The following is a 14,725-nucleotide window of genomic DNA, read 5'->3' as shown; positions in this document are numbered from 1 at the left end:
TGTGTGTGTGTGTGTGTGTGTGTGTGTGTGTGTGTGTGCGGCTCTCTATCCACCGGATGTGTACCAAACTCACTAAAAGTGGCAGTAATAAAGCCTCTCTTGAAAAAGCCAAACCTTGACCAGAAAATATAAAAAACTATCGGCCTATATCGAATCTTCCATTCCTCTCAAAAATTTTAGAAAAGGCTGTTGCGCAACAACTCACTGCCTTCCTGAAGACAAACAATGTATACGAAATGCTTCAGTCTGGTTTTAGACCCCATCATAGCACTGAGACGGCACTTGTGAAGGTGGTAAATTACATTTTAATGGCATCGGACCGAGGCTCTGCATCTGTCCTCGTGCTCCTAGACCTTAGTGCTGCTTTTGATACCATCGATCACCACATTCTTTTGGAGAGATTGGAAACCCAAATTGGTCTACACGGACAAGTTCTGGCCTGGTTTAGATCTTATCTGTCGGAAAGATATCAGTTTGTCTCTGTGAATGGTTTGTCCTCTGACAAATCAACTGTAAATTTCGGTGTTCCTCAAGGTTCCGTTTTAGGACCACTATTGTTTTCACTATATATTTTACCTCTTGGGGATGTTATTCGAAAACATAATGTTAACTTTCACTGCTATGCGGATGACACACAGCTGTACATTTCAATGAAACATTGAAAAAAAAATTGCCCTTGCTAGAAGCATGTGTTTCAGACATAAGGAAGTGGATGGCTGCAAACTTTCTACTTTTAAACTCGGACAAAACAGAGATGCTTGTTCTAGGTCCCAAGAAACAAAGAGATCTTCTGTTGAATCTGACAATTAATCTTAATGGTTGTACGTACAGTCGTCTCAAATAAAACTGTGAAGGACCTCGGCGTTACTCTGGACCCTGATCTCTCTTTTGAAGAACATACCAAGACCATTTCAAGGACAGCTTTTTTCCATCTACGTAACATTGCAAAAATCAGAAACTTTCTGTCCAAAAATGATGCAGAAAAATTAATCCATGCTTTTGTCACTTCTAGGTTAGACTACTGCAATGCTCTACTTTCCGGCTACCCGGATAAAGCACTAAATAAACTTCAGTTAGTGCTAAATACGGCTGCTAGAATCCTGACTAGAACCAAAAAATTTGATCATATTACTCCAGTGCTAGCCTCTCTACACTGGCTTCCTGTCAAAACAAGGGATGATTTCAAGGTTTTACTGCTAATCTACAAAGCATTACATGGGCTTGCTCCTACCTATCTCTCTGATTTGGTCCTGCCGTACATACCTACACGTACGCTACGATCACAAGACGCAGGCCTCCTAATTGTCCCTAGAATTTCTAAGCAAACAGCTGGAGGCAGGGCTTTCTCCTATAGAGTTCAATTTTTATGGAACGGTCTTTATTTATTTTATTTTATTTTACCTTTATTTAACCAGGCAAGTCAGTTAAGAACAAATTCTTATTTTCAATGACGGCCTAGGAACAGTGGGTTAACTGCCTGTTCAGGGGCAGAACGACAGATTAATACCTTGTCAGCTCGGGGTTTGAACTTGCAACCTTCCGGTTCCTAGTCCAACTCTCTAACCACTAGGCTACCCTGCCGCCCCGGTCTACCTACCCATGTCAGAGACGCAAACTCGGTCTCAACCTTTAAGTCTCTACTGAAGACTCATCTCTTCAGTGGGTCATATGATTGAGTGTAGTCTGGCCCAGGAGTGGGAGGTTGAACGGAAAGGCTCTGGAGCAACGAACCGCCCTTGCTGTCTCTGCCTGGCCGGTTCCCCTCTTTCCACTGGGATTCTCTGCCTCTAACCCTATTACAGGGGCTGAGTCACTGGCTTACTGGGGCTCTCTCATGCCGTCCCTGGAGGGGGTGCGTCACCTGAGTGGGTTGATTCACTGATGTGGTCATCCTGTCTGGGTTGGCGCCCCCCCCCTCTAGTGGGTGGGGTTATATCCTTCCTGTTTGGCCCTGTCCGGGGGTGTCCTCGGATGGGGCCACAGTGTCTCCTGACCCCTCCTGTCTCAGCCTCCAGTATTTATGCTGCAGTAGTTTGTGTCGTGGGGCTAGGGTCAGTTTGTTATATCTGGAGTACTTCTCCTGTCCTATTCGGTGTCCTGTGTGAATCTAAGTGTGCGTTCTCTAATTCCCTCCTTCTCTCTTTCTTTCTCTCTCTCGGAGGACCTGAGCCCTAGGACCATGCCCCAGGACTACCTGACATGATGACTCCTTGCTGTCCCCAGTCCACCTGGCCGTGCTGCTGCTCCAGTTTCAACTGTTCTGCCTTATTATTATTTGACCATGCTGGTCATTTATGAACATTTGAACATCTTGGCCATGTTCTGTTATAATCTCCACCCGGCACAGCCAGAAGAGGACTGGCCATCCCACATATGCTCTCTCTAATTCTCTCTTTCTTTCTCTCTCTCGGAGGACCTGAGCCCTAGGACCATGCCCCAGGAATACCTGACATGATGACTCCTTGCTGTCCCCAGTCCACCTGACTGTGCTGCTGCTCCAGTTTCAACTGTTCTGGCTTATTATTATTCGACCATGCTGGTCATTTATGAACATTTGAACATCTTGGCCATGTTCTGTTACAATCTCCACCCGGCACAGCCAGAAGAGGACTGGCCACCCCACATAGCCTGGTTCCTCTCTAGGTTTCTTCCTAGGTTTTGGCCTTTCTAGGGAGTTTTTCCTAGCCACCGTGCTTCTACACCTGCATTGCTTGCTGTTTGGGGTTTTAGGCTGGGTTTCTGTACAGCACTTTGAGATATCAGCTGATGTACGAAGGGCTATATAAATAAATTTGATTTGATTTGATTTGATTTGTGTGTGTGTGTGTGTTGGAGTGACAATGTGTGTGAGTGTGTAGGGCCCTATGAGTGTGCATAGGGCCTACACATAGAGACAGTGCAAATACTGAAATAAAAGGTCAATAAAGATACAAGGTAACTCGGTCCATGTAGCTATTTTGTTAGCTATTTATCAGTCGTATTGCTTGAGGATAGAAGCTGTACATGAGCCTGTTGGTGTCAGACTTGATGCACCAGTACTTCTTGCCATGCCGCATCAGAGAAAATAGTCTATGGCTTGGGTGGTTGGGGTCTTTGACGATTTTCCGGCTCTTCTTTTCACACAGCCTGATATAGAGGTCCTGGATGCAGGGAGCTCGGCCCCAGTAATGTACTGCGCTGTCCGCACAATCCTCTGTAGCACCATGCAGTCGAGGGCGGTGCTATTGCCATACCAAGCAGTGATGCAAATAGTCTAAATGCTCTCAATGTTACAGCTGTGTGACCTTTTCAGGATTTCAAATCTAATCAAATCAAATTTTATTGGCCACATACAAGTCAAATGCTTACTTACAAGACCTTAACCAACAATGCAGTTTTAAGAAAACACCTAAAAAAAGAGTAAGAGATAAGAATAACAAATTGTTAAAGAGCAGCAGTAAATAACAATAGCGGGGCTATGTACAGGGGGTACCGGTACAGAGTCAATGTGCCGGTGTTGAGGTAGTTGAGGCAATATGTACAGGTAGGTAGAGCCATTAAAGTGACTATGCATAGATAATAACAGAGAGGGGGGGGGGGGGGGGGGGCAATGCAAATAGTCTGGGTAGCCATTTGATTAGCTGTTCAGGAGTCTTATGGCTTGGGGGTAGAAGCTATTTAGGAGCCTCTTGGAACTAGACTTGGTGCTCCGGTACCGCTTGCCTTGAGGTAGCAGAGAGAACAGTCAATGACTAGGGTGGCTGGAGTCTTTGACTATTTTTAGGGCCTTCCTCTGACACCACCTGGTATAGAGGTCCTGAATGGCAGGAAGCTTGGCCCCGGTGATGTACTGGGCCGTACGCACTACCCTCTGTAGTGTCTTGCAGTTGGAGGCTGAGCAGTTGCCATACCAGGCAGCAATGCAACCCGTCAGGATGCTCTCGATGGTGCAGCTGTAAAACCTTTTGAGGATCTGCGGACTCATGCCACATCTTTTCAGTCTCCTGAGGGGGAATAGGTTTTGTTGTGCCCTCTTCACAACCATCTAGGTGTTCTTGGACCATGTTAGTTTGTTGGTGATGTGGACGCCAAGGAACTTGAAGCTCTCAGCCTGCTCCACTACAGCCCAGTCGATGAGAATGGGGGTGTGCTTGGTCCTCCTTTTCCTATAGTCCACAATCATTTCCTTTGTCTTGATCACGTTGAGGGAGAGGTTGTAGTCCTTGCACCACATGGTCAGGTCTCTGACCTCCTCCCTATAGGCTGTCTCATAGTTGTCGGTGATCAGGCCTACCATTGTTGTGTCATCAGCAAACTTAATGATGGTGTTGGAGTCGTGCCTGGCCGTGCAGTCATGAGTGAACAGGGAGTACAGGAGGGGACTGAGCACGCAACGCTTAGGGGCCCCTGTGTTGAGGATCAGCGTAGTGGATGTGTTGTTACCTACTCTTACCACCTGGGTGGCAGCCCATAAGGAAGTCCAGGATCAAGGTGCAGAGGGAGGAGTTTAGTCCCCGTGTCCTTAGCTTAGTGATGAGCTTTGAGGGTACTATTGGTGTTGAACGCAGAGCTGTAGTCAATGAATAGCATTCTCACATAGGTGTTCCTTTTGTCCAGGTGTGAAACGGCAGTGTGGAGTGCAATAGAGATTGCATCACCTGTGGATCTGTTGGTGCGGTATGCAAATTGGAGTGGGTCTAGTGTTTCTGGAATAATGATGTTAATGTGAGCCATGACCTGCCTTTCAAAGCATTTCATGGCTACAGACATGAGTGCTGCGGATCGGTAGTCATTTACACAGATGACCTTAGTGTTCTTGGGCACAGGGACTGTGGTGGTCTGCTTGATACATGTTGGTATTTCAGACTCAGACAGGGAGAGGTTGAAAATGTCACTGAAGACACTTGCCAGTTGGTCAGCGCATGCTCGGAGTACACGTCCTGGTAATCCGTCTGGCTCTGCGGCCTTGTGAATGTTGGCCTGTTTAAAGGTCTTACATCGGCTGCGGAGAGTGTGATCACACAGTCGCCCGGAACAGCTGCTGCTCTCATGCATGTTTCAGTGACATCGGCAGAAGAATCCCGGAACATATTCCAGTCTGTGCTAACCAAACAGTCCTGTAGTTCAGCATCTGCTTCATCTGACCACGATTTTATAGACCGAGTCACTGGTGCTTCCTGCTTTAATTTTAGCTTGTAAGCAGGAATCAGGAGGATAGAATTATGATCAGATTTGCCAAATGGAGGGCGAAGGAAAGCTTTGTACGCGTTTCTGCGTGTGGAGTAATGGTGTTCTAGAATTTTTTTCCCCTGACATGCTGATAGAAATTATGTAAGCTTCCCTGCATTAAAGTTCCCAGACACTAGGAGTGCCGCCTCTGGATGAGCGTTTTCCTGTTTGCTTATGGCGGTATACAGCTCACTGAGTGCGGTTTTAGTGCCAGCATCGGTCTGTGGTAGTATGTAGACAGCTACGAAAAATACAGATGAAAACTCTCTAGGTAGATAGTGTGGTCTACAGTTTATCATGAGGAACTCTACCTCAGGTGAGCAAAACCTCGAGACTTCCTTAGATATTGTGCACCAGCTGTTGTTTACATAAATGCATAGGCCCCCGCCCCGTGTCTTACCAGAGGCTGCTGTTCTGTCCTGCCGATAGAGTGTATAACCCGCCAGCTGTCTGTTCTTAATGTTGTCGTTCAGCCACGACTCGGTGAAACATAAGATATTACAGTTTTTAGGTTGGTAGGATAAACATGCTTTCAGTTCGTCCCATTTATTTTCCAGCGATTGAACGTTAGCTAGCAGGACAGAAGGCATGGACAGATTAGCCACTTGTCGCATAATCATCACAAGGCACCCTGATCTCTTTCCGCAAAATCTGAGTTTCCTTCACCAGCGAATAACGGGGATCTGGGCCTGGTCGGGTGTCTGTATTATATCCCTCCCGTCTGACTCATTGAGGATCTGGGCCTGGTCGGTGTCTGTATTTTATCCCTCCCGTCCGACTCATTGAGGATCTGGGCCTGGTCGGTGTCTGTATTTTATCCCTCCCGTCCGACTCATTGAGGATCTGGGCCTGGTCGGTGTCTGTATTTTATCCCTCCCGTCCGACTCATTGAGGATCTGGGCCTGGTCGGGTGTCTGTATTATATCCCTCCCGTCCGACTCATTGAAGAAGAACTCTTCGTCCAGTTTGAGGAGAGAAATCGCAGACCTGATGTCCAGAAGCTCTTTTCAGTCAAAAGAGATGGTAGCAGCAACATTATGTACAAAACAAGTTACGAACAAAGCGAAAAAACTAACAAAATAGCATGGTTGGTTAAGAGCCAGTAAGACGTCAGCCTTTCCCTCCGGCGCCATCACAACAAAATTTGCGGGCCCATGACTGACTTTTTCAATCTCTCGAGGGGGAAGAGGCACAGCCGCGCCTTCTTCACAACTGTGCGTGTGTGTTTTAATCATTTTAAGTCTTTAGGGATTTGGACACTGAGGAACTTGAAGCTGTCTACCTGCTCCACTGCCGCCCTGTCGATGTAGATGGAGGCGTGCTCGCCCTCCTGTTTCCTGTAGTTCATGATCAGCTCCTTGGTCTTACTGACGTTGAGGGAGAGGTTGATGCTCCGGCACCACACTGTCAGGTCACTGACCTCCTCCCTGTAGACTGACTCATCGTTGGCGATGAGTGATGATCAGGCGGTGATCAGGCCTATCACCATTGTGTTGTCAGCGAACTTGATAATGGTGTTGGAGTCGTGCGTGGTCACACAGTCGTGAAGAACAGGGAGTACAGGAGGGGATTAAGCACACAACCCTGTGCGGCCTCTGTGTTAAGGGAAAATAAGCACAGTATCCATCACATCCCATACATTTGCATTTTTGACCAGAATAAAATGCTGTTAAAACGTGCGATTTACGTCTAGTGACGGAAATGGAGGCTTGTAAAGCAGGCTTCTTCTATGACTGCATTTAAATAGGTAGCCCCTGTCTACTTCCATTGTTGGTTTCATTGACTCTTCCCTTTAAGTGGGCAATTAGCAGTTGCTATATCCATTTTTGGACTAATAAATGAATGATAAGTACCCAAAATTCTTCAAGAATATAATTTAGAAATGTCTCATGAGCTTAGTTCAAACGTCATACACCATCAGAATCCAAAATAAGCTTGTTTTTTCAAAGTAAATGTAAACAAACATTATACAGCCTCAAAACATGGTTAAAAGTAAACTATAATTTTGAAATCATGGATGGTCCGTCCTTGCGTCCATAGCTATCTATGAATTTGAGAGTGGTTACATTTCTCCAGCCCCATCCCTCAGCTTTTTACTGAAACAGGTGAGGGGAGTGCGCTTTGTTATTGTTTCTACTGCTCATTGCGGCTCTAAACTTCCCCTATTTGACACATTTTTAACTACAACTTCCAAGTCCATTGGAGAGGATCAGCTTGAGCAAAGAGAGGTGTAGAATCAGTGATCTACAAATGGTATTTCCCTACCAAATAATAGGCTTTGTGCAATTAACATTATTAGAGCTACATCTCCCCACCAAATGCTCACACAACCAGACATTGATTGATTGATTGATTGAAGACAGCTTGTGTCAATTACAAATAATTTCCTAGGATTTTCTACCTGCAGCAAACCTAGTGGACAATGCTGAAAATAACAGTAAAAAAACAAAAAAACAACTGGCCATAATCATAGGCCACAGCTGTGACGCAATAGCTAACTTTCACCATTGGATGGGGCCAACATGCAACAGTTGACCTATTTCAGTGTATGGCTATAGATAAGTGTCCTTTGTCTCTCCTGATCTTACAGTCCCTCTGGCTCGATGCACTGATGGCTTTGTTTTATAATCATAGATGCCTATATTATAGGATTTGTCTCTGTGGGAGCATCATCCCACTCCTTAATGAGGCCTATAAATAGATGATTGAGGAGTTCTGTTTCTAGAACTTTCCGGCAGTTCACACATGTAATGGGTCAAAGGTCTTTAATTTCCCTGAGAGGTGGAGGCTGGGGTCGGGTGGTCTCCCAGCAAAGAAAAGACGGAGACGTCAGCAGCGCTGAATGGGGGGAGGGTGAGTGGGTGACAGAGGGGGTAACTGGCAGAGAGAGGGGGTGAGTAGGAGTAGGAGATAGAGGGTGAGTAGGAGATAGAGGGTGAGAGGGTGGGTGAGTGGGAAAGAGAGAGGGTGAGTGGGAGAGAGGGAGGGTAAGAAAGAGAGGTTGAGTGAGTGTGTGAGAGAGAGAGAGAGAGAGGATGAGAGAGGTAATGTAAGTAGTGTTCAGCATGCCTGAACATGCAGCAGCCAGCGGGGGGTGAGGTGGTGCTGGCAGACCCATTATCACACTGCTGTGACTCACATCACATTCTTTTCCCTCAGGGTTCTGAAAGTTACAGTTTGTTCTATGTAATTCAATTCACTGGTTTATGCCTGTCAGTGGAACAAAAACAAATCAAGAGTCCCTGTCTGTATTCCATAGCTGATGTTTGTGATCCTGGTGTGGTTTGCATTGGAAGCAAACTTCTTCTATCGAAAGGTGACACCCTCACCCTCATACCTGTAGTCATTGGCACACGGTGACGCAGTGGGGAAAATACTTTCAGACAAAACAATATTTTGTGTGACACACTGTGCTAGACAGTCTCCTGAAGGGACATGCATGGTTTCATCTCAGGGTACGTGACCAGACAGCATCTAGCAATGACTGTCCCTGACAGTCTAGACTCATGGAAATGTACATAATAAATTATCAACTTAAAAGTACTTGTTGGCTATTCATCAATGTGAAAACAAATGGACTGAATAGGTGTTTATATTTTTAAGGAAGTGTTCAAGGCCTGCTACATTAGCAGTACCAACATGCACATATCCAGTGATCCCTGCTGGTAGATATTGTCTGACATGTGCCACGTTTCTGTCTGCGCTCCTGTTTACATCTGCCTCCTGTTTCCATCTGGGTCCCTGTTTCCATCTGGGCCCATTTCCATCTGGTCCCATGTCCATCTGCTCTCCTGTTTCCATCTAGTCCCATGTTTCCATCTGCTTCTCTGTTTCCATCTGCTCTCTGTTTCCATCTGGCCCCATGTTTCCATCTGCTCTCCCTTGTTTCCATCTGGTCCTCTGTTTCCATCTGTTCCCCTGTTTCCATCTTTGACCCTGTTTCCATCTGGTCCCATGTTTCCAGCTTCTCTCCTGTATCCATCTGGTTTTCTGTTTCCATCTGGGTCTCTGTTTCCATCTGACCCCCTGTTTCTTCTGGTTAGAACCAGACTCAGGTAGAAGTTAACAACAAAACAAACATGAGGAAATGCTGAAGGTAAAGTATGTTTGTGTATGTTGTCAGTGTTCTTCCATTCTTGTCAGTGAGAGATGTCATGTTAGCATCATTTATGTGATGTCATGTTAGCATGATTTATGTGATGCCATGTTAGCATGATTTATGTGATGCCATGTTAGCATGATTTATGTGATGTCATGTTAGCATGATTTATGTGATGCCATGTTAGCATGATTTATGTGATGCCATGTTAGCATGATTTATGTGATGTCATGTTAGCATGATTTATGTGATGTCATGTTAGTACCTATAGTCTCACTTCATGATACATACATTCCAGTGGCGATCAGTGCTGTTTAAGATTTTTTTTTCATAAGTATGACCTTATTTCTATTACAGCATATTGGATGACTCATTCATATTCCATTATCCCAGTTCAATGTAACATTGATAGGTTTAAACTACTACATGATACTCCAATTTTCCCTATACCCATCATGAGATTGCTACAACCTAGCCTATGAATGAAAGTTTACAAAATAGGTGCATACAAGTTGAGAGACAAATTTGAGGTGACAGACAATGAAATTCAATACCGCCACTCTTGCCTGCATCTAGCTGATAAGGGGTGTAATCATCAGTCCAATAGTTGCAAACAAGAGTTTCTATTGGACAAATTCAGGTATGTTTATCCCCATTTTGTTCCATTTGCTTTCGTTTAAGAAACGTTTTTCAACAGAATCAGGGAATGAATACAGCCCTGATCACGAGTAAAAACAGTTCACTCTCATAACAGCCACGTTGTATTCCTTCTCTTCCCTTCACTTGTGGACTTCAATGCACAACACATCAGCTGTATGTGACCAGGTGAAAAAAACTTTCCAAGCCAAACCGCTACACACAGCCTACATCGTTGTCACCATATTAGCTTAACGTCATAGTCAGCATAGCTAATAGAACTAACGCGTTAGTTAAACTCGCTATAATCATGCAGTAACATTAGTGTACAGTCAGTAAGCAGTTACACCAGCGGGCCCCGGTGGCAATAAGTGAGTAATACCAAAAGCTTACCTTGACTTGGAAGAGTTCCAGTGCTGTTTTGGAAAATCAAAGCCAGCTAGCTAACATAGCATCCCTCTGTTTGAGCAGGGTGTTTCAGTAGGCTAAACTAGATAGCTGCATTTGCTAGCTAAGCAAGTGAAACTGAAAGTGGAAAAAAAGACAAAATCTCTCTCTTTCTCTCTTTCTTTCTTGCTTCTCCTTCATTTTGGAAGAAATGAATTTGTTCAAAACTGTTCAACTATTGTCTTTCTCTCTCTTTGAGTCACCTACTCACCACATTTTATACACTGCAGTGCTAGCTAGCTGTAGCTTTTGCTTTCAGTACTAAATTCATTCTCTGATCCTTTGATTGGGTGGACAACATGTCAGTTCATGCTGCAAGAGCTCTGATGGAGGACGTCCTCCGGAAGTCATAATTACTTTGTATGTCTTTGGAAAGGGGTGAGAACCATGAGCCTCCTAGGTTTTGTATTGAAGTCAATGTACCCAGAGGAGGACTGAAGCTAGCAGTCCTTCAGCTACACCATGGTGCTACCCTACAGAGTGCTGTACAGGCTACTGTAGACCTTCTTTGGTGACATGTGATTATATTTAGTATCGTTTATTATCTAAAAAGTATAACTTTTTTAATGTTTTAAGATTTACATTTTTATGAAATGAACTGAGGAGGGTGGTCCTCCCTTTCCTCTGAGGAGGAGCATCCACTGATACATTCCATTTCTTCATACATCAATTATTTACTTGAACTTCAGATAAGCCCCTGCATAACGCCCACTAATAAAGTTACAACTTGTAATATTTTGGGCTTAAGGTAACATGTTGGGGTAGTATTAGGTAACTACAACTTATAGTCAAGATGAAGTGTCATGTTGTGGATTGTAGTAGTACTAGATAACAATAGCACTTCAGGGTATGGGAGGTGTTGTGTAGCAGTAGTATTTGGGGTGTAGTACAAGACAAAGGGGAAGTATTGTGTTTTGGGGTGTAGGACAAGACAAAGGGCAGGTATTGTGTTTTGGGGTGTAGGACAAGACAAAGGGGAAGTATTGTGTTGGGGTGTAGGACAAGACAAAGGGGAAGTATTGTGTTTTGGGGTGTAGGACAAGACAAAGGGCAGGTATTGTGTTTTGGGGTGTAGGACAAGACAAAGGGGAAGTATTGTGTTTTGGCGTGTAGGACAAGACAAAGGGCAGGTATTGTGTTTTGGGGTGTAGGACAAGACAAAGGGCAGGTATTGTGTTTTGGCGTGTAGGACAAGACAAAGGGCAGGTATTGTGTTTTGGGGTGTAGGACAAGACAAAGGGGAAGTATTGTGTTGGGGTGTAGGACAAGACAAAGGGCAGGTATTGTGTTTTGGGGTGTAGGACAAGACAAAGGGGAAGTATTGTGTTTTGGGGTGTAGGACAAGACAAAGGGCAGGTATTGTGTTTTGGGGTGTAGGACAAGACAAAGGGGAAGTATTGTGTTTTGGGGTGTAGGACAAGACAAAGGGGAAGTATTGTGTTTTGGGGTGTAGGACAAGACAAAGGGGAAGTATTGTGTTTTGGGGTGTAGGACAAGACAAAGGGCAGGTATTGTGTTTTGGGGTGTAGGACAAGACAAAGGGGAAGTATTGTGTTTTGGCGTGTAGGACAAGACAAAGGGGAAGCTAGGTGATTCCTGCTCTGATTCTGGTTTCCTGTCTCGCTCTCTGTCTTTCTCAATCAGATGCTATTACTTCTATCATGTCCCAGCTTGTCCACCTTGCCAGCTCTCCTCCATATAAGGACTGGAGTCAAATCTCTGTCCTCCTCCTCCTCTCCTTCAGGTCCGCAACAATGCACACCATGGGGATTGTGACAATAAACATGCATACTCAAACATTCACTCCCTGTCTCTCTCTCACTCACGCACGCAAGCATTCACCCTCACACATGCTGACACACTCTCGTACACACCTGAATGTGAGTATGTGGGTCACATGCTTTAATGTGATCTGATGCCAAACTCATGTTCTATTCACATACATTACACATAGACATACATGGGCACTTTGTCATACAATGATGTCATGAACAGCCAATACACAATATGCCTACAAAAACACACACACTAACAAGCCCCTTCAAGCTTACCTACTGCTACTGAAGAGTAAATTGGTATGCAAGGAGTGACACAAACAAACAGTACACCCTCCCCCCTCCTGAAAGAGTTAAGGAGACCTAGAGAGAGAGAGTGAAAGAGAGAGAAAGAGAGAGAGAGAGAGAGAGAGAGAGAGAGAGAGAGAGAGAGAAAAGGGGCACAGAGGGGAGAAATTTAGGGTGTGTTAAAAAGGAGGGGAAAGTTTGGTGTGAATAAAAGAAGACGCTGATGTGGAGAGAAAGAGAGCGAGAATGTGAGAGAAAAGCACAAAGAAGAGTGAAGAGCAGAAAGAGACATTCGATATCTTATTATTCTTCAATTCAGGTATAGTAAAAGATCACTACTGGCATTGGTTTGTTTTAGTTTTCTTTCAATTGGTTGCTATGGTGATACATTTGAGAGCATGACTGTTCTAATCTTTCTCACAACAATTGATTAACATAACAATTGATTAACATAGTCAACATCAACTCAGATAAAGCCATCCAACAACTTTAATCATTTAGATTGATGATGTGTTATTCTATGGATGAAAGTATGTGGGAAGCTAAAAGGAGGACTAGCATATGTTGAGTACAGTTTGGGTTCCCACAGATTTTTCTGGCACCCTGCCAACTGAGAAGAAAGCACTAGCTGGTGGATGCTTTTTTTTTACTCCTTGAGAATCAGTCTTATTAGTTTATCTCTCTGTGAACCGGTTGTCCTACAGTATATTATCATTATCTCTCTGTGGACCGATTGTCCTACAGTACATTATCTCTCTGTGAACCAGTTATCTTCACAGTACATTATCTCTCTGTAAACCGGTTGTCTTACAGTACATTATCTCTCTGTGAACCAATTGTCCTACAGTAAATTATTGTTCTGTATCTTTCTGTCTGTTGTATCCTGTGTCTGCTCCTGTACGGGTTCACACGGTAATAATGTGGTAGTTAATTCCTACTTGTGGTTATAATCTTTCCATTTCTGTCCCACAGAGATGATGTCATTCTGCTGGAATTGGGCAGCTCTGCTCCTTCTACTAGTACTGACCCCTGACCTGCTTCCCACCCACCTCATCAACACCCGACCCCTCCTCACACACGCCATCCCCACCTCCCCGACTGTCATACACCCCAAGATCCAATATGTTACCGGTGTGGGCTTTGACTACGATGAAGATGACTACACTGAAGAGAACGCTTCCCATTCCCCTCCCAATTACAGCAAAACCTCATCAGCTTCTACTCTGATTCCGATGCAGCCCAAGCCCTGTGACTACCACCCCTGCCAGGACAACCAGATGCCCTGCTCCCAGCTCTCTGCCCAGACCGGGTGCCTCTGCCCTGGGCTAAGTGGGGTAGACGAGCCCCCTCACGCGCCACACCTCCAGAAGCTAGTGCCAGGCCCTGATGGAGGGGCAGAGGTACGGTGGTGCGCTCCAGCCTCTGTGGTATCTGGATACCGGGTCCTGATCGAAGATCGAAAGGGAGCGCCTCTCCAGTTCAGGGGTGATTCTCGGAGTGGGGTGCTGGGGGAACTAGAGGCAGGTGTCAAGGTGTGCGTGGAGGCAGTGAACATAGCGGGAACCAGCGCCCCCTCGGAGCTCTCCTGCCTGCGCTACGACCCCCCTGAGGCCACCAACCTGGCCCTAAGGGTGGGGGTCATCGGAGGGGGGCTGGGATTTCTCCTGCTCCTCTCCTTGGTCTCCCTGGTCCTCTGGAGGCGACAGACGTGTAAAACAGGGGAAAACTCTGCCGAGGGGCTGGGGAACCCCTCCTACAGCACGGAGGGAACGCTGTGATACAATTCTGTGTAGCAGAGAATGTAAGAGTAAAGTAACTGGGATGGGACAGAGACAAAATGGCTTCCCTCACCAGTGACTCACCAGCACAGTGCTCAGGTTGTTCAGAATCCTGCACTTAGGAATATGGAAATTAATAATAACTTTTGACTTTTGTGGACTAAATAACCCTAACAAAAGCTTAAGAAGCTTTGTGACTAAAGAGACTGCAGGTTGTTTGCTGGCAAATTAACTTGTGTACAGTGGTGATTTTAACATGTAAATCTTGGTGGGGCAAAAAAATGGGATGTGCATGCCAGCAAAGCCATTACACTACACAACAATAAACAATACATTAATTGCACTATAACGGTGACAAACGGTGCCCATAAACTGTTAGGGCCTACATAAAGCTGTCCCAACAGCAGTCCCAACGTCTCACCACTGCTACACCTGGCTATCAGCGGAGCCTTGTCTGGCAGTGAAACAGTTAATTCAGCCTCATTTACTGACTT

The 14,725-nt window shown here is 45.2% G+C and overlaps 1 protein-coding gene across 1 annotated transcript; it reads left to right on the top strand.

The window, feature by feature from the left end:
• The first annotated feature begins 12,663 nt into the window (after positions 1-12,663).
• On the top strand, positions 12,664-14,690 carry LOC139366054 (LRRN4 C-terminal-like protein). Its single transcript, XM_071103139.1, has 2 exons — positions 12,664-12,772; positions 13,426-14,690. The coding sequence occupies exon 2, from the start codon at positions 13,428-13,430 to the stop codon at positions 14,229-14,231; it is 804 nt and encodes a 267-aa protein (XP_070959240.1). The 5' UTR covers positions 12,664-12,772; positions 13,426-13,427; the 3' UTR covers positions 14,232-14,690.
• The last annotated feature ends 35 nt before the right edge of the window (positions 14,691-14,725 follow it).

This window comes from Oncorhynchus clarkii, chromosome 14, assembly GCF_045791955.1.
Source record: "Oncorhynchus clarkii lewisi isolate Uvic-CL-2024 chromosome 14, UVic_Ocla_1.0, whole genome shotgun sequence".
Classification (NCBI taxonomy): domain Eukaryota; kingdom Metazoa; phylum Chordata; class Actinopteri; order Salmoniformes; family Salmonidae; genus Oncorhynchus; species Oncorhynchus clarkii.
This window is presented reverse-complemented; position numbering and strand designations above follow the sequence as displayed.

Bases quoted from the DNA above. Each gene is read 5' to 3' on its own strand.
- LOC139366054 (XM_071103139.1), top strand. From the start codon at position 13,428: ATGATGTCATTCTGCTGGAATTGGGCAGCTCTGCTCCTTCTACTAGTA.